Source organism: Alternaria rosae (genome assembly GCF_020736505.1).
Source record: "Alternaria rosae strain MPI-PUGE-AT-0040 chromosome Unknown BKA58scaffold_5, whole genome shotgun sequence".
Lineage (NCBI taxonomy): Eukaryota > Fungi > Ascomycota > Dothideomycetes > Pleosporales > Pleosporaceae > Alternaria > Alternaria rosae.
In genome coordinates this window covers 1,419,882-1,438,472 of record NW_025763574.1, presented here as the reverse complement: position 1 = coordinate 1,438,472, position 18,591 = coordinate 1,419,882, and the positions used below count along the sequence as shown (strand labels likewise).

Below are 18,591 nucleotides of genomic sequence, written 5' to 3'. Positions count from 1 at the left end.
TATTCTTTTGATGATGCCTTCACAAAAATCTAACTTCCAAGTTCCTGTTTTTTGCAAGCAAGCCCTGCAATCTTGAAAAGACGGTGGGATGTAAATAGATCCTTGCCGTATCTGGAGTAGCGCGACTCGGTGATGACGTTTACCGCCGGACCCTGTCGCGTCGCAGGTGATGCCCATTCATCTGTTTCAGACCAAGATAGCAACGCCTCAGTCAGCGACGCAACATGCGTCAGCTACAACTAATCGCCCTGCAGCCTCGTCATTCGCACATTTTCTCTTTACTTTTTTGACTTCCAAGAACTTTGATACCCAACTTTGTATAGCTCATAATAATCGTAGTCGCTAATCGTTACTTTCGCCATACTTCGCAGCCGGTCTCGAAACACCACGATTTTTCTATCTTCAGCCCTACTAGAAGCAGAACCGAGAATCCCACTACCAGGAGCCTGATTTCCTACGCGTCCACGTAATCGCACTTTCACGATGAGCGCAAAACACAACCTCCACGTCGCGCACCATCTTCCAAGCCACATCTCCCCCGCCTCGGTCGTCGCCGCGCTCCATGACCACGACACAACCCTCACACTCCAAGCCCTTAGCTGTGGCTACGAGACAGTACCCAACACCGCTGAAGCGACCCTCAAAGATACATACTGGTATCCGCCCGACCAATACCCCGTCGCAACCTACCACGTCAGCGAGTGCATAACCTGGTTCCCAGGCATCGGGCAGTATGGGAAGAAGTATATAACCTTCCCAGTCTGTTACCAGAACACAAGGCAGGGCATTAAGACGCGCGCTGACGCGGCGGCGGGCGTGATACTCAGGGCCGAATATAGGGTGGTTGCGAATGGCGAGTTGGGCAGCGAGGTTGAAGGCGAGGGCATGGGCGTCGGGGACGCGCAGTTCGTGCTTGTAGAGGATGTGGAAGTCAGCTGTGCATGGTGGCTTATGCCATTTGTCAAAGGCAAGATGGAAGAAGGGCATCGAAACCTTTGTAAGATGGTCATTGAAAAGGTAGAGAAGATGGTAAGCTCGGGGTGGGAGGGCCATGATCCAGTGGCATTTGGTCTTCACGGTGTCGCGAGCCGGCACGACAGCAGGATAGAGGGTATGGACGATGTCAACACAGGGTTTGCGCAGGAGACCAGGGAACACTACGCGAAGCCACAACCCGTGGTGTTTGGACAGACACATCAAGATGTGCCACGATATGCGGACGCGGATGCGATGGAGGAGCAGCGGCCGCGCACGCCCGCCGGGCCATTACCGGAGAAGATCATATACGGATGATACTTGCTCGCAGGCTACAGCGCTTGGAGTAGCAATGAACGCCTCTAGCAAATTCGAGATGCAAGCGTTGCCATCACTCTGTTGAGAGTGAAATCAAGCCGTAACACTAGGAGTGGCCGCGATTTGTGTCGTATTCTACAAAAAGGTTATTGAGGTAGAAGTATACATCACCTTAGAGCCTGCCTAGTTGTTGAGTTTTAAAAGTATGTATGTACGCGAGCTCTACCCACCCTTGGTAACGACTTTGTGGTAGGACAGCGGGTACATAGTAATGACGAGAAGTGAAAGGCAATCAACGCGTGATTACGACACGCACCAGAGCTATGGAAATTGCTTGGACTTTTACTGACCCTCCCATCACCAACTCCACATAATTATGACACTCTCGGCAACTCAACTACTCTTACGCGTCGTACTCGCGCTTCTTCTCCCTCTTTGGGCGCGTTCGACCACCCAGGATGAGGTGTGGGCAGTCTTTCTCATGACGACTCTGCTCACGATACTGGCGTACCAAACGCGCTTCACTGTCGACTTCGGTCTCGCTAAAGGCACTATGATAGCGGCGTGTGGACCACTCATCGCGAGCTATGTTGCTGACTACACTATTGTCGGTCCGTGGATGCAGCTAGTCATTACGTACCTTCTATCTTAGGATGCACTCCAGTACCTCTTCCCTGTTGACGAACACTATGTAAGATTCTTTTCTTCCCAGCAATGATATCAACCACTGATGACGAATACAGATTCGTGTCCGAGAAGCACGCCAGAAGCCTCTGAGACTGTCGCCAATCCTGAACCTGCCCCTCGCTATAGCCACTAAATTGACGGTATATCTCGGTGTGTGCGACTATCTTGATACACAAGGCTCAAGATCTCGCGTCGTAGGTATCTGCTTCATGACGGTATGCGCTATCGGTGATGCTCTCCAACACTGTGCTATTGGCGTACGGCATTTGGTTGCGTGTTACTCTACTGTATCACAGTCGAACGTCACAAACACACCTGGGGCAGTCGATTTGGAATCAGAAAGAAGGGACACGGTCGTTTCAACTGAAGAGAAAAGCGTCTTTGTTTTGGCTTCCATGACTGAGGACGAGAAGAACAAATACTGGGAAGAAGGGTCGCTTGGACCTGCGGGATATGGGGATTGGGAACTCTTGATGACGCAGGTGATCTTGGAGATACCGAAGGTGCAGGGCCGGCCCAGTACGCAGAGAAGAGATTAAGAATCGAAGGAAAGATTGGTATGATATAAGATTTCTCTTCCACGCTTAACGGCTAACTCAAGATCGGTAAAGACACCTATGCACCAGTTTCAGTGCTCTTCTACCGTGTTTGCGCTTACTCCCTGAGCTGCACAGAGACGTATCTTTATCGCTGTAAACGCTCTACAAGGGCATGATGTCTGGCTTCGGTCCTACGGGCACAATCTTCGCCTTTGTAGCGTTCGAGTAACCATCCTTGTACTTGGAACACATTAGCTATTGAGTATACAATCTTTCGCATGTCCCTTTACTTACCGCTTGAAAATCCACCGTCTTCTTGAACGCACCAAAATTCGTCGCTTCACTCTCATCCCAATACAGCCTGCGCAACCAGTCGTGCAGCCGCGGGTACTCATAGCGAATCATCTTCAGATTGCATTTGAAGATCGTGAAGTACGCAACGTCGAATCTGATAACAGTAGGGTACAGCCTGACGTCTGCTTCGGTGATGTGGTCGCCAAACAAGTACGGCCCGTGACCTGGCTGACCAAGGTGTTCTTCCAGGCGATCGAGAGATTTGAACAAGGGGTATACGTGCTCTTCGTATGCTTCTTGCGACTGGGCGAACCCCGTCTTGTATACACCATTGTTGATGGTATCGTATACCCACTCGTTCATAGCGTCGATGTCCTTGCGCAAATGCTCCGGCAAGATGGCTTTGTCGCCTTTGCTTGACTCGCGGAGCTGCTCGGGGATGAACGCATCAAACTCAGTGTAGAACATACGAATGATTTCGCTGGACTCATTGTTCACGATTGTCTCTGTAAGCAAGTCAGCGCATGCTCTGCCCGTGACTGCAGCCACGAGACCCGCCTTTCTTCTTGTCCCAGAGCGTCGGAACGAGGTACCGCCCTTCGTATTCCGGGTTCGCCCTTTCGTACAGCTGCCTCAAGTTCGTATAGCCATAAAGCGGCTCTTTCTCGAACCCAGGCTTCCCGGACATGCCCCACCCTTTCTTATCATGAACGAGCGATAGATCCCATACGATTAGCTGGATGATGTCTTCGAGCCCCTTTAGGCTGCGCACTAGATTAGTGCGATGTGCCCAAGGACAACCCATGTGAATGTAGAGCGCATATCGATCCTTTTCTGCTGGGAACTCTGAATCGGGATCAGAAGAGATGAAATTGCGGAATGCTGAGGGTTTGCGACGGAACTGGCCGTCTTTCTCAGCGAAGCCGTTGGTAGCGGCCTTGGGAATGTTAGCAAAGAAGGCTAGCCTAATGCGACCATGGGCATTGCCATGCTAATGACACCGCGTTTGGATAGGCATTTCAACTTACCGTTTCTGACATTTCCATACTTTGAGTCAAGAGATGCTTGAGGTGTCTCACATCGATTTTGATACGACGATGAGGACATCCGGTCGCGCATCAACGATGACGTGCGCTGACGGCGCGGGGATGACAGGCGGAACTAAGCGCGGCGAGTGGTGCGCGACTTCTACACATGTCTCTACCTTGCTTCTTTGTCATCATTTCACACAACAATAACAAGGTCGCAGAGGTCGATGAAGGATACTATACCTTCGGTAACCGCATGCGCTCTCTGCCTTTACCCCTGCCGCGCGGTACTAGAGTGGCTAGGGGTCGTTAGGCAGCAGGCTACTTAGTGAGTGGCGGCGCCGCACTACTCTCAGAACCAGCCCGGGTCATGCAGCAAGGTTCAAAATAAATACTGTAGGTCTGCTAACATTTCACATGTCTACTTTGCGTCTTTCCAGCCTTCCTTTTCGTCTACAAAACGCTTGGCGCTCGTTGAAAGACCGCAAGATGGGTTCACCACAGAATGTCCCCGTGCCAGAAGCCTGCACTCCAGGCTCTCTGGTGGCCGACTCACTATCCAATTCTCGGTCAGACGACTACCAAATCTCAATAATAAGCACCTTAAGCAGACGCGATGAAAACCCGGCACGATGTACATTCCTCGATCTCCCAGCAGAAATCCGAAATCACATCTACGGCTACATCGTCGGCAAGTTCGAGCGGAAAATCACGGATCATTGCGGGAAAGAACGATGCGTGACAACCGTCAAGGGCGTCTTTTCTCAGCTACCAAGATCAATTCGTGGTCTGCTCAATACCTGCAAAACGATATGGCTCGAGCTTCTCTCGCTACTATTTGGATCATATACATGGACTGCTGATCTCCTCTTACGAACCTCCCCACCAGGGAAGATTCTTACACGTTCGCACAAGAGTTGGCTCCGAGAACCGAGCACACTCTTCCATCCGACATCCAACAACATTCGCCGTGTTAATTTCCGAATCAGAGACACCGTTCCAAGACCAGGGTCTTCACCAAAGCTTCTTTTGATATACACGATCAAAATACGTCTGGACGACCGCACGAATGCTGGTGCTTTCACGGCTCGGGCCTCGGGGATCGCAACGGGCATACTTGGCGAAAGCCGTTATGATTTTCAATTAGACAAGAGTAAAGCTCTGGAGCAAGTACTAGAGCAGGGCATCAATAGCGCACTGCAGGAGGTGGTCAAAGCGAAATTGGAATCAAGGCAGAGTTGCAGTTGCTTCACTGTGGAGGAATGGCAGGGGCTTGTATTGAAGCTTAAGGAGGCGTATATGGCGTGGATTGTGGACGAGCAAGCACCGGAATGAGGGACGGCTTGCGCGAAGAAGGCTTGTACGATGATATATCATAAAAGGAAGAAGACCCTAGGTGTTTCAGAATACCAGTCATTCAAACAATCTGTGAAAAGTCGTCGAGAGTCGCAGCGCTGCTGTGTGAAGAAATAATGATGCGCGCGCGTACGCGCAAGGCAGCGCGGGTGTGATCAGCAAAAATTTGTCGGTCCGCGACGTGAGTTCCTCGCGCGTGTTCGCCTTGATGCGACACAAACAGTCATGTCGAGTTCACAGAACGAAGCGAACGATGCTCCAATCGCCAAGATGTTTTTGAAACGCCTGTTACCATCGACCTCAGTACCCGTTTCTGATACAGCTCCACTAGAATCTATTACATGCCACTCAACTACAATGGAGCCCTCGACTCATGTTGCGCCCCCAGCATCCCCCACGCTTGAACTCTCAGATGAGAAAGAGCCACCAGCTCTTGCACAACCTACTTCAGGAGAAATCGTACCACATGGTCCTTTCCACGATCTTATTCCCGGGTACCCAAAGCTCGCTGGAAGAATGGGCATAATGCCAGAGATAGGCATGTTCAGAAGATTCGGCGCACTCAATGCGCGCAGCCTCCTCTACTACCAGGACGAACTGGCGTACCTAGAGGATCAGTTAAAGGAGGTGGGGGCTGAAGACGCAAAGAGCTCAGAGGGCATGAAGTCGATGTACAGCCATGATGCTTATTGGCTCAAAACCGCAAACCGCACGGCAGACGACCATCTCTGAGACGGCGACATGAGGCAAAGGAAGCTTATGATGCGTATCAGATGTCTTCTAAAGGAATACAGTGAGTTGAAAACAAAGCAAAGAGAAATCAATCTGATCAAGTATCGCAGACGATGCACTCATTCAACAGTCCAGTATACTCCAGAGCATGAACGAGCCCAATGCCTTCGATCTCATTTATATCCAGCACTTCTTAACGAGCGACCAAATGAGAGTAATTCCAGGCCCGGAACAAATAATCTGGGGCTCTTTCGACAGGCCCAAAGACTTCAGCGGAGAACTTGTCGTCCTCCGGGGTCAAAAGGAGATGGATCCCTTCTCGCGCAACATGGGCGCAAGAGCTGTTGATTGGATTGTGAAGCTCGGTGGTAAGCGCTGGAAGAAGGTCGATGCTCGCTTCGGAACTGTCGCTATTGATGAGGATACCGTCAACATGTTCACATGTTGGATCACGAGTGCCGTCGCTTCGATTCTACTCGTTGGCCCAATCTTCATACTCGCCAACACCGAGTCTCTCGATGCACAGCTAGCGACTATTGCGGCATCGAATGTTCTTACTTCGGTTTGCTTGATGTACTTCACTCGTGCACGTAGGACTGATGAGTTTGCGATCACTGCCGCGTAGGTATAATTGACATCGCACGGATACACTGATGGCTGATGCTGGTGTAGATTCGCGGCGGTGCAAATCTTTTCTATGGTTGGAACACTGGACAAGAGGTCTCGAGAAGACGTGTAGGAGTCAGGGTGGTGGAAGTTGAAAGTAGCAATAGAAAGAATTAAACATTGTAACCAGAGTGGGGTTGCAGAAGATATAACCTCATCAACCTCCGATGTCAGACAGATAGCAGAGTCCAGGCATCTACAACACCCCTCCAGCTAAGAGCTCATCTACCTATATCAACTTGACTACCTCCAGGCATACAGATGTCATGTCGGCCCACTGTTGCCATACCCGACTTGAATAATATGACTGATCTGATAGAGATACGATCACACCAACGCACATGGCCTACTTGCATGAATCAATGTACAATAATGGGACCAACACCTCGCTTCAGAGCCCATCAGTTGAAGCGAATTACGTATTGGAATCGAGAAAACTGTGTATTATCCTGCCCGTATTGAGGAATACATCGACGGAGCACAGCTTAGGGTGGTCAAGCATATGTAGGCGCGATGTACTTCAGTGTCATGTGGAAAGTCGCAGCCTCTCTGCGAAAACACTGAGAACCTTTAGGGTAAGCTGTGATACATTGCCTGGAAGCTAAAAATGTCGCGAATACCTCCCGGGCTATTGGTAACTCACTGCTTTTTCGTGCTCATCTGGTGAATTCTGTATCTTCCTTTTCCTGCCCAGTATGAGTCGGACGCTCTTAGAGGCTAGCCATGTGCTTCAATGCGTTCGCGGCTACCCTTGCACAGTGTTGTTAGTCATTGCGGCAATGTTCGGATGCAAGCAAGCTGTACAAGAAAGTATGTATTATATATGAAGTTCCAATGACCATGTCGGATGACTGACTATCGTGATGCATCGCCGGGTCAGCCCACCAACGATAGAACACCATTCACGTATACTGACGTATGACCGGTTCAAAAGATCTCTTGGTCGTCATACGCCCTCACACTCTCCAACCGTTGCCTAACCATCTTAGGGTCCTTGCAAACATGCTTGCTGTCCCAGCCGTCACTACCTCCGTTATGATCAGGGAAGGTCGTTTCCAGCCCTTCGAGAGCCATGTCTGCGCTGCACATGATAGCTTGGCGCATGTAGTCGAAGCAGTGAATCATGTGCCAGTGGTGGTCTTCCTCGAGCTCGTGGCCGGATGTCATGCCGGAGTAGACGGCGACGACAGCGTAGAGGCAATGAAGCTGATGGGTCATTGATGTCGTGAAGACGGTAGCGTTGGGCCAGACGATGGGGGTGGGGAGGTCGTGGTAGTTCTCTGGATCAGGGATGCTCTGGAAGCCCATGCCGACTGTGGTGGATGTTAGTGAGACGTGTAGGAAAGTGGACCCTAGGAAGCCATACCAGGCAACAGCTCGTTCCATGCTCGGAGTACTTCTGGCTTGAAGAACTCTGATGTGTTGTATGGCGCGAAGGTCTGGTTAATCTCGAACTTGGTGATCTGAGTTGGAACTGCATCTCTATTAGTCGATGTAAGGGTTTGGGCTGCATAGTTAGTCTTACTATGTGGTGACCACCCGGTGATGTCGCCGCCAACATCGTTTGCGCTTGTTGACCGAGCCTTCCATCTTGTGGAGTCGAGCATGCCTTGGTCTCTAGCTAAGAGACCAATGATTACGAGTTGTAGTCCTATCACCAGCACCCATCGCAAGGCAGCCACTAACGGCGGGCACAGTATCCTTCTTCTTGACGATTGTGCTCTTCTTTGGTAATCGCCAGCTGCCCATTGCTTCTCTCCTCCAACTAAGGATTCGACCTCAGTCGATGAGTCGTCATCATGGTGATGGTCGTGTGAGTGTACATCTGCGTAATGGTGTTGTGGCTCCATCATGTCGATCGGTAGAATAAGTGACACCAGGTCAATTGTGAACTTTGAGATGAGAAACGAAAGTGAGCGCAGCTGGAGAGCCAAAGGCAGCAGCAGCCTCCGTACAGATGTACTCGCATGTCAAACATGCCGACCCACACCGAAACGTTGAGGCTGTCGTTCCTGGCGGAGCCTGCCCTCCCCACTCATTGTAGACGCCGGCGATAGCTCAATCGGAAGTCTTAGGCGTGAGTCCAGGGCGATGAAACGGGATATTGGAAGGGCGTATGCGTAGGCTAATCCCAGTTCAGCCAAAGCGCCGAGATGAAACCGACGATGAATCGCCAAGAGTAGGAAGGCATCTCGTCTTCCGCCTCAAGCGGGGCTGGCCTGAAAATTGAAACCCAATCCAAACCTCGAGCATGAATACCCACAATTGTTAACTGCAGCCGACGTTGGCTTTTCGTGCTTTACGCTGCGGAACGCGCCGTTGACACTCTGTTTAAATTCTGAGCCCCCGTGGAAGCTGGCTGAGCGTATCAGTAGCTAAGACGATGTCGACGTATGTTTGTAAGAGCCGGCTCGTTCTTCTGTGATTGGGGTAAACAAAAGAAAGATGTATAGGCGTCCCTAAGAAGTTGTCTTCTAAGCAACAACAGCTTGAAGAGCTAGAAAACGAAAGAGGATGATTGTTAGTGAGTTGGACGAGGACAGAAGGGTCGTTCTGCAAGATTGGAATTTGCGGTAGGCTAATGTGGGTGTGTGAAATATGCCAGGTCGCGAATGCCACATGTGGAAACCGACCCAGACGATATTTGGAACTACGGCTGTACGTCGATAAAACTCCCACCGCATGGTATGACAGCTGCATCCATGTGATGTATTGTACGACTTCACTGTAAGTATCTACCACCGCTTTCGTCGACTGCACAGCGTTGGTGTACGACACGATTAGGAACGACGACACCGTTTTTACGCTGTGCTATACCTACCTGCGTGCACCCGTCGTGCTCTCTAATAAGCATTTTGTCATGATATCCCGAACTCTTGCGTTTGAAGATACGAGATGCAGACCTGCGGCGCAGCCTAGGAAAGGGGGGTATCCCAATCGCGTCTGGAAGTGGGTACGCAAAATACACAGCCACACGCTGCAGCAGTACGCGAAATGGCAGGCTTTGACAGAATATACGCAGCCTCGAAGGTATGGACTATTGACGTGCAGGTGGTGGTCGATTCCAAAAGTGAAGGTTGGTGTCCATGGATGCAGAAAGACGAAGCGACCTCGCATCACGGTACCAGAGAGCCATGTGGACTCAACGCTTGACACATAGGTCGCTTCTGATGACCCATTTCTCTCCGTTATTCACCTCGCGTCCTTCGTGCAGCATGCAGTCGGGGCCGTGTCGATGCAGCAGCGCGAGGCCGATTTCAAGGTCGACAACGAAAGGCGCCGGTGGAGGGTCTCGGCTCTTCTTCTTGGGCGGGTCCGGGTAGAAGACGGTCTCTCCGCCGGTGCATCCCGTCGCTGGAGAGGTGAGGTATATCAACAAAGTCCAGGTGGTGCGCGTTGACACAGGCGGTGATCCAGGAGCTTGAATGGTCACATTGTTGGAATCGTCATCTAGCTCCGTTAGCATAGCTTTTGTCACAACCGTCCGATAGCTTTGGGAGGGTGACCAAGTAGCCTTGACGTACAATGCTGGTCGAAGAACTGGCCTTTGGAGTACCGATAGACACGGATATTGGGATTGAGGCTCACCACCTCGCCACCCCACAGCTCTTTCCGCTGCGCTTCAGTGAGGCCGAGCGCCCCTTCCTCCGCGTCACCGGTGACTAGCCTCCTTAGTCCTGTGTCGTTCCATAGTCGGTCAGCAAACACAGGGTCGTCGATTTGATAGCGGTCGTTTACTCGCACCGCATCGCCTTTCTTCGGTTTCCCAGGCGTTGTCGTCAGTGGCAACGAAGAGAGGAAAGACACGTAGGTCTTGCAAAGCGAAGCCGTGAAGAAGTTGGGGATGGTAACAATCTGTTTTGGAAGCACCTCGTGCAGGGCAAGGTCCTCGTCTGGTACGAGAGGAGTTAGGGCAGGCCAGTTCGGGGGTTGTCTCGCTGGTTCAGATGACGCCGCCGGCCTAGCAGGCGCGCCTTGTTGGGCTCTCTTCTTGGGGGGCATATCACCTTCAAGTCCTCCAGGGCCCCAGGGGTGGGAATGGCAGGTAATTCACACGTATGAATTGCTTTAAGGGTCCTGCGATTGGCCTGGGTTGCGCTTCTGGGTGGAAACTTTCAGTGCTTGGCTCTTTCCCTACCAAAAGTGACGGCCAAAAGTGCCGGAAAGCGCTCACCTTTGATGGCCTTATCTGAGGTTCCCGTTTTTCTTGTCGAGGCGCCCTCTCTCTCCTTGTGCACTCTGCTCTCGCCTTGCTATTGCCTGCACCGCTACCTCTGCCGCCCGCTCTTGCTGCACTCAGAACGAATGTACTGACAATGGATTCACCGGGTGAGACAGCAGACGATTCGTCGATATCGCGACACTCGTCTTTCACCTTTGGAGATTATTTCGCGGAGCAATCGATAGACTTGGCTCGAGAGTTGCGTTCATCTTTCACATCGGCGCCGTCGGACCTTGATGCGGAGACGGGCGGCCAAGACCCACGTGCAGCAGGATTAGGCCCGGCGCAAGCCTCTCATGGGCAGCCTCGACCGACATCCTCCGAAGACACCAACCCGCTGCGACAGCACGACGCAGACCCTTTGCTATCGGCAGACGCATTCAGCTACAGCTTTGCCGCACCCTACGACGACGGCTTCCCTCGTATGTATTGCGCGACACCGCGACGCGGTTTGCTGGGCGAAAAACAAGCGCGCCGCTAACCATGTGCAGAGGACGGCATCTTTGACCTCCATTCCGTCAACTTCTACTTCACGCTCACCCACAACTACGCATTTCCCAACGAAGATGGCGGCGGCAGTATGGCCGTAGCCCCTTCCAACGAGCTTCTACACCATGTCAGCCCCCAATATGACACCCCCGACGCCCTTGCCTCGCCTGCTCCCGACAAGCGCATTCCCGACATGGCAGCCGCGACCAGCGATGCGTCGGCCATGCCTGCCCTCGGCGGCGAGAATCCACCGGCCAACCACGACCTGATGGACAACACCCTCACCAACGGACTGCCACTTCTCGACACCCCCATCGACTTCGCGCAGTCCAACAACCTAAATGGCGCCGACATGAGCGGCATGCCCATGGACATGAATTCCGCCTATCCACCCATGGATGCCTTCATGCCGCCCACCACCACCAACGAGCGCCTCACGGCCTTTGCGCGTCTGCGCTTCGATGACGGCTCTTACTACATGCACACCTACCAGATCACGCTGGGCCGCAACCTCGATCTCGCGCATAGAGACATGAAGCGCCTCATCAAGGCCGAGGCACTACACAAGAAGGGTCACGTCAAGGCCGCCAACGAACACCTGCATGGCTTGGATGAGGTCAACGGGAAGAAGGACAAAAAGAAGAAGAAGAAGGGCGATCGGCGTGGTGCTCGCAGTGTCATCTCCGAAAAGGGTGGCATTCTCAGCGTACCCATCGAGTCGATGCCTATGGAATACCAGCAGCGTCGCCAGAGCAATGCGTCGCACTCTCTCAGCTCAAATTCACACCCCACGGGCGAGTCAAGCGAGGAGAAACCTGCTGAACGCGCGCCGCAGGACATGATCATGCAAGCCTTCCCAGAAGTGCCTGCCCAGTTCGACGGCCATGTCCCCGAAGACCCGAACGACTGTCCGTTCGTGCCTATACATCCACAGCAAATCATGGCCAAGACAGGCTCCCTGGGACCCAAAGGCATATCACGAGAGCATGCCAAGATCTTCTTTGATTTCGACGCAGGCCATTTCTGCATCAGAGTGCTGGGCAACAACGGCCTGCACCACGAAGGCGAGTTCTATCCTCGGGGAGAGACTATACCTTTGGACCATGGCGATCATCTGCAGCTCGGCGCTGTGAACATACACTTCTTCCTCCCCGACGTTGCACTCACGGAGCAGCAACGTCACCGCCAGGAGTCGGGCTCACGCCCCATGAGTTTCTCTTTCGAGAATGGAAACGGTCAACTGGAAAGCGATGAGCACATCAGCTCCGAGAGCGAGGACCAGCAGAGCGTCAACCCACGACATGTCTACTACCACCATCCTGTCAGTGACAGTGACGACGATGATGGCCTCGCTGACGAGGAAATGGATGACTACGAGGAGCCCGCCCCCAAACCGCGCCAGAAGACAAGTCTCAAGCTTAAGATCAAGAACTTGCCTCCCGCTCCTTCGAAAGAGAGCAAAAAGGCCCACAAGAGGAAGCATCAGCACCGCGAACTCACGCCTGAAGAGCCACCAACAAAGAAAGTCAAGCTCAAAGTCAAGGATACAGCGAAGCTCAAAGAGGCAATTCGGGAGTCCGCGAAGGAGCCCAAGGTCCAGAAGGAGCGCAGAGAGCCGAAGGAATCAAAGGAACCCAAAGAGAAGGAAGTGGCTGCACCTAGAGAGCCCAAGGAGCCTAAGGAACCCAAAGAACCCAAAGAAAAGGGCAAAGCTCCAACCAAGACCCCCGCGAAGGCACCTATCAAAGCTGAGACGCCAGTCGAGGAGCCCGTCAAGGACATTCCCGCGGCTCCAAAGCCCGAACAACCAAGCAAGCCTCCGCCGAACGATACTGCACCGGTACTACGCAAGCCACACGAAGGCGAACTTGAAGCCGGAGACATCGATGGCCTCATTACAGAAGAGATGGCCATCCAGCACAACCTGCCACGAAACTTGATTGGTCATGTTGTCGAGAAGCGTAAAGGACCTGGCAGACCACCCAAAGACGGCATCATGTCCAAGCGCCAGCGCTCGCAACTTATCAAACAAGCAAAGGATATTGAGAGGGCGAGAGCCGCGGGCATTGACCCTGCTGACATCCCAATACCGATTAGCAAGCCAAAGGCACCCAAGCGCAAGGAGTCGAACGCTGGCGACGGCGAAGACGACGCTGTCATCGAGACTACAGAACAGGGCGATGGTAGCTTGTCAGGCCTCCACAAGCAGGCGAAACCGATCAGACCACCTCGAACTCCTTCGCCCGAGATGCGCATCGAAGACTACTCCGAAGAACAGCTTCAGCGCCCCACGGCCAATTATGTCGTCTTGATTCATGAAGCAATTTCGTCGTCCCCGACGGGCCAGATGAACCTTCAATCCATCTATACTTATATAGAGCGCAAGTATCCCTGGTACAAGTTCAAGACTACGACAAGCGGCTGGCAATCAAGTGTACGTCACAATCTCGGTCAGCATGATGCCTTCATGAAAGGCGACAAAGAGGGCAAGGGCTACCTCTGGAGAATCAATCCGGAAGTTTCGATCGAAAAGGAGCGCAGGAAGAGGCAAGCCAGTCCTCCGCTCAACCATGCACCGCGACCACCGTACTACCAGCCACCAAACGGCTACCAGCCGTACCCTCAGCCTGGGTACGGGTACCACCCGGGCATGCCTCATGCAATGCCACAGCCACCTCCCAGACTGCCACCTAGCCTTTCGCAGCCTCGCTTACCACCTAGCATGGCTCGCAATGAAAGTAACTCAGCTGCGTCGGCCACGCCCCAGAACGCGCCCCATCCCTCGCCTTATGCGTCTCCGTGGGGCGGCGGTGGCAATACAGCTGGAAGTCCACCCGCCCCGAACCCTCCACGACCGTACCCGCAGCCTAACCCGCAGGGCCCACCAGCATCTTCCGCAGCTGGTTCAAGTGGTCAATATGGTGTCCTCTATCCCACGGCCGCCCCACAACAGTCGCCGTACAGCGGACCCTCGGCACCGAGCCCCTACGGTGGGCCATATGCCAATGCCGGCGCCAGCCCGTATGGTCCTGGGCCGCCTCGTCCCTATGCAGCATATCCCCCACAGGGCCAGCAGTCGAACGCTCCTTCGGCATCGCAGCCGCAGTCTTCGGCATCACCTTACGGCCCGCCCCCGCCTCAGCCTCAGCCACCCTCGCATCAAGGTTCGACAAATGATACTGCAGCGCCTCATCCGTCTGGACGTTACCCAATCGGAGTCCATCCAGACCTCATTCGTCAGCTTGAAGCCTACCGGAAGGTTTACCTTGACCAGCGCCCAGGCCCCGAGGAGCAAAAGAAGGTGGACAATGCGATCAGAGCTTGCGTAGACAGGACTGTACCCGAGTCGACTTTGACGGAACCGGAGCGTAAGTTGCTCATATCCATTTGCGGGGTCGAGAGCATCAACAAGCATGCCAAGAGGATACCCGATGTCAAGGATGAAGACGAAGCAAGTACTGCGGCAGCCTTTGCTGCGGGTGCTGCCGCGAATACCGTGGCTCAGCAATACCAACCTCCGCCCCAAGCTGCACATCCGACAGGCAGTGCGTCTCCAGCACCGCTACGCGAGAATAGTGAACCGCACAAGTTTACACCAAATATGACCGGTGCATCACCATCTACTCCTACGGCCGGTGCGCCCTCTACTACAGCACCAGCGCCTCCCATGGCCGCTATGCCTTCACATCGCCCGAGTGTTGAGCCGATTACGCCAGTTCCTGGGTCACCAGCAGTTCAAACGGGCACCCCGATGCGTCGCCCAATGACTGAATTGACCGCAGACAGCACACCGGACGCGGACGAAGCGAAGAAGCCAGAGGACAGTCAAGACGCGCCAAAGAAGACTGAGTAGTACCCAATTTTCGGGCCCTTTTCTCCCTAACAATGTTTCGTTCACTACTGCTTCGTTCGTCGGCCGACTGTAGTCTGTGCGCGTCGCTCACTCCTTCTCACTCTGACAAGCGTTCCAAATTCCTTTCGGACCCCAGCATTTGACATTCGGCGTTCTAAGCGGCAAGCATTTTGGCTTGCCCCTCAACTCATTGATTATGATACCCTTGAACAGCGTAGCTTGGTTGGGGGTTCATGGTTTTATCAAAAGTGGATTTTTCGTCGCGTAAGCTTTTTTTACGTCGATATGGGATACATGCGTTATGGTATACATGACTGTTTCGAGTACATAGATGATAGTGCAGTAACGACGACGGTATCTGGTCGTCTCAAAAAATGAATATGTATATACGCGTACATGTCTTGCTTTGCTCTGATTGTAAGATATGTGGAGACCTGATGTTGGACGGCCTGACTGAGTTAGTCGTGAGTGTTTCGACTGTAGCCTGAAGATGCCCCATCTCGACTTCGACGCGCGTTCAGGAGTACATTTGTCGATTATTGTTGATGCCTAATGGGAAATTAGTTGTTGCCTGATGATGTCTTCCCGCAATCAGAGGCATGCCGGGAATCCAGAAGGACAGCCCACAGAAAGGGACAACGAGTTTGTAGGTCAGAATATTCAAATGGAGAGTATGATATTGCAAGGTATATCCCGCGTATCTCATAGGTAGAGCAAGTGCCTCGACACAAAATCCAAAGCCCAAATGCTGCGATTATATATAGGAAAGAAGAAGCTAAAGCCCAAGATGCCGCTTCTGCTGATATCGCCGTACGCCTGAAACCCTCCCGCGTCCCGCAGTCGCTATGCTCGCATAATAGCGATAATCTGAGCCGTAGCCCCGCGCTTACATGGCCATCTCGGCCTGTAGCTTCCGCAGCTCCTCCTCTTCGTCGTCCTCCTCGACCCGCTGCGGTGCCTTGATGTTGGTATTCGGCGCTTGCGGTAGCTTCTGTGAGGAGGGGGCGTCGTGGATGGGCACGTTGCCCGTGTTGAGCATTTGCTCGTCGAGCTTCTCTTGTTGTAGCTCGGCGAGCTCTTCGTCCAGCTCGTCTTCGTCGATGCCGTTCGCGCCGACGCCGGAGGTGATGGCTTCGCTGATTTCTTCGCCGATTGCGTGTTGTTCGCGGAGGTCCTCCCTGCGCGTATTGTTAGCAAGTTGATCTGTGGACATTTTATTGTGGGGGAGACGTACATTACGTTGTCGACCTTGTCGATGGTCAGGCCGGCGTGTATCTCCTTCATGGCCTTTCCTGCGCTCTTCATAGCTTCCATCGTCTCCTTGTTGATGTTGGCCGTCTCGATGGAGTAGATCTCTTTTTCTAGGGTCATAATCTGTGCGCTAGTCTGCTCGAGTGAATGCTCGAACTGCTTCTTTCGCCGTAACGCTGATTTCGCGGCTGCAATAGGCGTTAGCGACTGTGCCAGGAAGCCTAATCCAGATGAATTTACCTTGCTTGTTGGAAGAAACGAATTTCCGTGCAAGCGCATCTTGCTCATCCATCTGGTTTTGCAGGTGCTTCTCTCTCTTGTTCAGCATCTCAAGTTGACCTCGAAGCTGGAGGATGGCCTTCTTTGGCGCCTCCTTCTTCGCCTGGCCACCGCCAAACCAGCCCAGGCCCCAGCCGCTCATATTGAAGTTGTCTTGAAGGTTCTAGTTAGCAACTGTCGGTCGTCTGGTCCTATCGCACGCCCATGCAGGAGACTCGGAGCCTATCAGAGAGTGGGATGGCGGGGCTGCGGGGATGGTGGGTGGCTTGAACGTACTTTGTGGGAATGCGGGAGATTTCAGAGGTACGATAGGTGCGAGAGTTGCGCAGAGGGTTGAGTTGTTGCAGCGGCGGCGTGGGATTGATTGAAGGGTGCCTGGCTGGTCATGAATCGGGCCTGGATGCACGAGGGTATGATGTCGTCTGCGCTAACCATGGCACGTGCACCTCGGCCGCGGCTCTAGTTTCCACCGCATTCTGCGCGCGTTGCTTCAAGCACAATGTCTGGTCCCGTTGCTTCGAATCTGGTGCTGCTGAGTGACTTGCCCGCATGTGCGCAAGGCACCAAAGTCCGCTTTCTGGGCTGGTACATAGAGTGAAAGCTATAGTCGCCACAGAGACTGACTGCGCTGCAGCATCGATGAGTACGTCACTAAGACCGCGACACTGCGGCTCAAGCACAACTATCCAATATCTGATCCGCCCGTCATCGCGAATCTCGATATCGAACATGTGCTCGAGCGGATTAAGGAACTCAACGTAGACGTGGGAACATGGCTCAATGTTATCGGTTATGTCGAGCGCCGAAAGGAGAAGGGCGTCTTTGTACAAGCCGTCACCGTCTGGAACGCAGGCAACGTCGACCTCAAGGCGTATGAGAAAGCCGTCGAGGCGCGCAAAGCTGCTGCTTGAAGAACAATCGGGCTGCAAATGCTTCTGCAGTACCATTACAAGGACGTTGCCCCCTGATCGGAAGCATTACAAGCCTCCAGGGAAAAAGCCATCCCACAGTGCTGACGGTCAGCTGGTGAAAGCACCCGAATTTTATCAGGACACGCCACAAGTCCACGCTTTCCATATTGGCGCTCACTCATCTGTATTCAAGGTATATCGCCAAGGAGAATGCTACGTGGAGATTTGTAGCATTGCAAGAGTGCCACAGCGAATTACTGGTATTGAACTGCATAAATTCAGCATCCCACCCCAACTTCATTTAGTACGAAGGTCCTAGTAATCCAGCAAAGCCACCCCTCATACCTCCAACTTCTCCATCTCCAAATCTTCACCGCACACATTTCCCTCCTGATCTACCACAACCCACCCATGACTCCCACCGCCACCCCACCAACAAGTAGACCACTCGCCATACCTAAGTTCATGACCACCCTTCCAGCAGTTGAGTTGTGGGTGTGTTGTGTGTATTCGGGATAAGAGGAAGAGAATATGCTCCACCACAGAATGAAGCCTGGGGCCATGGATGAAAGAATTCTGGGCTCGAGCTTGGGGCGCGGTACCGGAAGAGCGTGTACCGTTGATGCCATAAGGGAACAAAGCAGTCCGATGAGCATGCGGGTTGCAAGTTTTGTGGTGGTAAACATCATGATGTTTGAGGGTTGATAGTGTTGGTGTTGGGCGCTTTTCGATTCGTGGAGATAGATTGAAGTTATTGGGTGAAGACGCTCGGTGCTTTGAATTCGTCTGATGCGGGACTTAAGAGTTTTGACTAGAATTATGCTGGTTTTGGGCTCATTCGATGTTTGTAGGTCTCTGGTGATAAAGATGGCTGGAGAAGGAACCTGGGGAAAAGAGAGCTGTGGCGTCTCGAATTAATACTGCTGCGATGAGAGCGACATGAACGTGTCAATTCCGTGGGGCGCAGCAAGGTGTGGCTATCTGCTGTCTC

General features: G+C 52.9%; 10 protein-coding genes across 10 annotated transcripts; 6 read left to right on the top strand and 4 right to left on the bottom strand.

The window, feature by feature from the left end:
• The first annotated feature begins 175 nt into the window (after window positions 1-175).
• BKA58DRAFT_176285 (uncharacterized protein) lies at window positions 176-1,481 on the top strand. The gene has a single exon (XM_046165283.1). It carries the CDS (start codon window positions 484-486, stop codon window positions 1,291-1,293), a length of 810 nt encoding a protein of 269 aa, XP_046025262.1. The 5' UTR covers window positions 176-483; the 3' UTR covers window positions 1,294-1,481.
• BKA58DRAFT_176296 (uncharacterized protein) lies at window positions 1,455-2,093 on the top strand. The gene is made up of 3 exons (XM_046165285.1): window positions 1,455-1,496; window positions 1,552-1,984; window positions 2,037-2,093. The coding sequence occupies exon 2, from the start codon at window positions 1,670-1,672 to the stop codon at window positions 1,943-1,945; it is 276 nt and encodes a 91-aa protein (XP_046025261.1). The 5' UTR covers window positions 1,455-1,496; window positions 1,552-1,669; the 3' UTR covers window positions 1,946-1,984; window positions 2,037-2,093.
• A 507-nt stretch (window positions 2,094-2,600) lies between these two features.
• On the bottom strand, window positions 2,601-4,049 carry BKA58DRAFT_176290 (glutathione S-transferase). The gene is made up of 4 exons (XM_046165284.1): window positions 3,842-4,049; window positions 3,372-3,750; window positions 2,814-3,319; window positions 2,601-2,759 (listed from the first exon to the last, which is right to left on the bottom strand). Exons 1-4 carry the CDS (start codon window positions 3,857-3,859, stop codon window positions 2,682-2,684), a joined length of 981 nt encoding a protein of 326 aa, XP_046025260.1. The 5' UTR covers window positions 3,860-4,049; the 3' UTR covers window positions 2,601-2,681.
• BKA58DRAFT_385023 (uncharacterized protein) lies at window positions 4,036-5,266 on the top strand. Its single transcript, XM_046170327.1, has one exon. It carries the CDS (start codon window positions 4,259-4,261, stop codon window positions 5,174-5,176), a length of 918 nt encoding a protein of 305 aa, XP_046025259.1. The 5' UTR covers window positions 4,036-4,258; the 3' UTR covers window positions 5,177-5,266.
• A 288-nt stretch (window positions 5,267-5,554) lies between these two features.
• On the top strand, window positions 5,555-6,813 carry BKA58DRAFT_429530 (uncharacterized protein; the record flags this gene model as incomplete). The annotated part of the gene is made up of 2 exons (XM_046173043.1): window positions 5,555-5,868; window positions 6,032-6,813. The coding sequence occupies 2 exons, from the start codon at window positions 5,555-5,557 to the stop codon at window positions 6,552-6,554; spliced, it is 837 nt and encodes a 278-aa protein (XP_046025258.1). The 3' UTR covers window positions 6,555-6,813.
• Window positions 6,814-7,393: 580 nt separating this feature from the next.
• On the bottom strand, window positions 7,394-8,687 carry BKA58DRAFT_176232 (uncharacterized protein). The gene is made up of 3 exons (XM_046165281.1): window positions 8,121-8,687; window positions 7,962-8,069; window positions 7,394-7,908 (listed from the first exon to the last, which is right to left on the bottom strand). The coding sequence occupies exons 1-3, from the start codon at window positions 8,446-8,448 to the stop codon at window positions 7,523-7,525; spliced, it is 822 nt and encodes a 273-aa protein (XP_046025257.1). The 5' UTR covers window positions 8,449-8,687; the 3' UTR covers window positions 7,394-7,522.
• Window positions 8,688-9,516: 829 nt separating this feature from the next.
• BKA58DRAFT_176257 (uncharacterized protein) lies at window positions 9,517-10,754 on the bottom strand. The gene is made up of 2 exons (XM_046165282.1): window positions 10,120-10,754; window positions 9,517-10,045 (listed from the first exon to the last, which is right to left on the bottom strand). Exons 1-2 carry the CDS (start codon window positions 10,595-10,597, stop codon window positions 9,738-9,740), a joined length of 786 nt encoding a protein of 261 aa, XP_046025256.1. The 5' UTR covers window positions 10,598-10,754; the 3' UTR covers window positions 9,517-9,737.
• A 386-nt stretch (window positions 10,755-11,140) lies between these two features.
• On the top strand, window positions 11,141-15,557 carry BKA58DRAFT_339049 (uncharacterized protein). The gene is made up of 2 exons (XM_046168307.1): window positions 11,141-11,239; window positions 11,309-15,557. Exon 2 carries the CDS (start codon window positions 11,398-11,400, stop codon window positions 15,157-15,159), a length of 3,762 nt encoding a protein of 1,253 aa, XP_046025255.1. The 5' UTR covers window positions 11,141-11,239; window positions 11,309-11,397; the 3' UTR covers window positions 15,160-15,557.
• Window positions 15,558-15,818: 261 nt separating this feature from the next.
• Window positions 15,819-17,071, bottom strand: BKA58DRAFT_385012 (Snf7-domain-containing protein). Its single transcript, XM_046170325.1, has 4 exons — window positions 16,966-17,071; window positions 16,651-16,842; window positions 16,394-16,598; window positions 15,819-16,337 (listed from the first exon to the last, which is right to left on the bottom strand). The coding sequence occupies exons 2-4, from the start codon at window positions 16,829-16,831 to the stop codon at window positions 16,046-16,048; spliced, it is 678 nt and encodes a 225-aa protein (XP_046025254.1). The 5' UTR covers window positions 16,832-16,842; window positions 16,966-17,071; the 3' UTR covers window positions 15,819-16,045.
• A 117-nt stretch (window positions 17,072-17,188) lies between these two features.
• BKA58DRAFT_314772 (CST complex subunit Ten1) lies at window positions 17,189-17,600 on the top strand (the record flags this gene model as incomplete). Its single annotated transcript, XM_046167491.1, has 2 exons — window positions 17,189-17,283; window positions 17,324-17,600. The coding sequence occupies 2 exons, from the start codon at window positions 17,189-17,191 to the stop codon at window positions 17,598-17,600; spliced, it is 372 nt and encodes a 123-aa protein (XP_046025253.1).
• Window positions 17,601-18,591: the final 991 nt, after the last annotated feature.

Coding starts and splice junctions, on each gene's coding strand:
- BKA58DRAFT_176285 (XM_046165283.1), top strand. CDS start 484: ATGAGCGCAAAACACAACCTCCACGTCGCGCACCATCTTCCAAGCCAC.
- BKA58DRAFT_176290 (XM_046165284.1), bottom strand. Junction 3,320..3,371: donor GCTCTGGGACAAGAAGAAAG/GCGGGTCTCGTG, acceptor ACTTGCTTACAG/AGACAATCGTGAACAATGAG. Junction 2,760..2,813: donor AGACGGTGGATTTTCAAGCG/GTAAGTAAAGGG, acceptor ATGTGTTCCAAG/TACAAGGATGGTTACTCGAA.
- BKA58DRAFT_339049 (XM_046168307.1), top strand. CDS start 11,398: ATGGCCGTAGCCCCTTCCAACGAGCTTCTACACCATGTCAGCCCCCAA.
- BKA58DRAFT_385023 (XM_046170327.1), top strand. CDS start 4,259: ATGTCTACTTTGCGTCTTTCCAGCCTTCCTTTTCGTCTACAAAACGCT.
- BKA58DRAFT_176296 (XM_046165285.1), top strand. CDS start 1,670: ATGACACTCTCGGCAACTCAACTACTCTTACGCGTCGTACTCGCGCTT.
- BKA58DRAFT_385012 (XM_046170325.1), bottom strand. CDS start 16,831: ATGAGCGGCTGGGGCCTGGGCTGGTTTGGCGGTGGCCAGGCGAAGAAG. Junction 16,599..16,650: donor CGTTTCTTCCAACAAGCAAG/GTAAATTCATCT, acceptor CGCCTATTGCAG/CCGCGAAATCAGCGTTACGG. Junction 16,338..16,393: donor GACAAGGTCGACAACGTAAT/GTACGTCTCCCC, acceptor CAATACGCGCAG/GGAGGACCTCCGCGAACAAC.
- BKA58DRAFT_176257 (XM_046165282.1), bottom strand. CDS start 10,597: ATGCCCCCCAAGAAGAGAGCCCAACAAGGCGCGCCTGCTAGGCCGGCG. Junction 10,046..10,119: donor CCAGTTCTTCGACCAGCATT/GTACGTCAAGGC, acceptor TAACGGAGCTAG/ATGACGATTCCAACAATGTG.
- BKA58DRAFT_176232 (XM_046165281.1), bottom strand. CDS start 8,448: ATGATGGAGCCACAACACCATTACGCAGATGTACACTCACACGACCAT. Junction 8,070..8,120: donor CACCGGGTGGTCACCACATA/GTAAGACTAACT, acceptor ATAGAGATGCAG/TTCCAACTCAGATCACCAAG. Junction 7,909..7,961: donor ATGGAACGAGCTGTTGCCTG/GTATGGCTTCCT, acceptor CATCCACCACAG/TCGGCATGGGCTTCCAGAGC.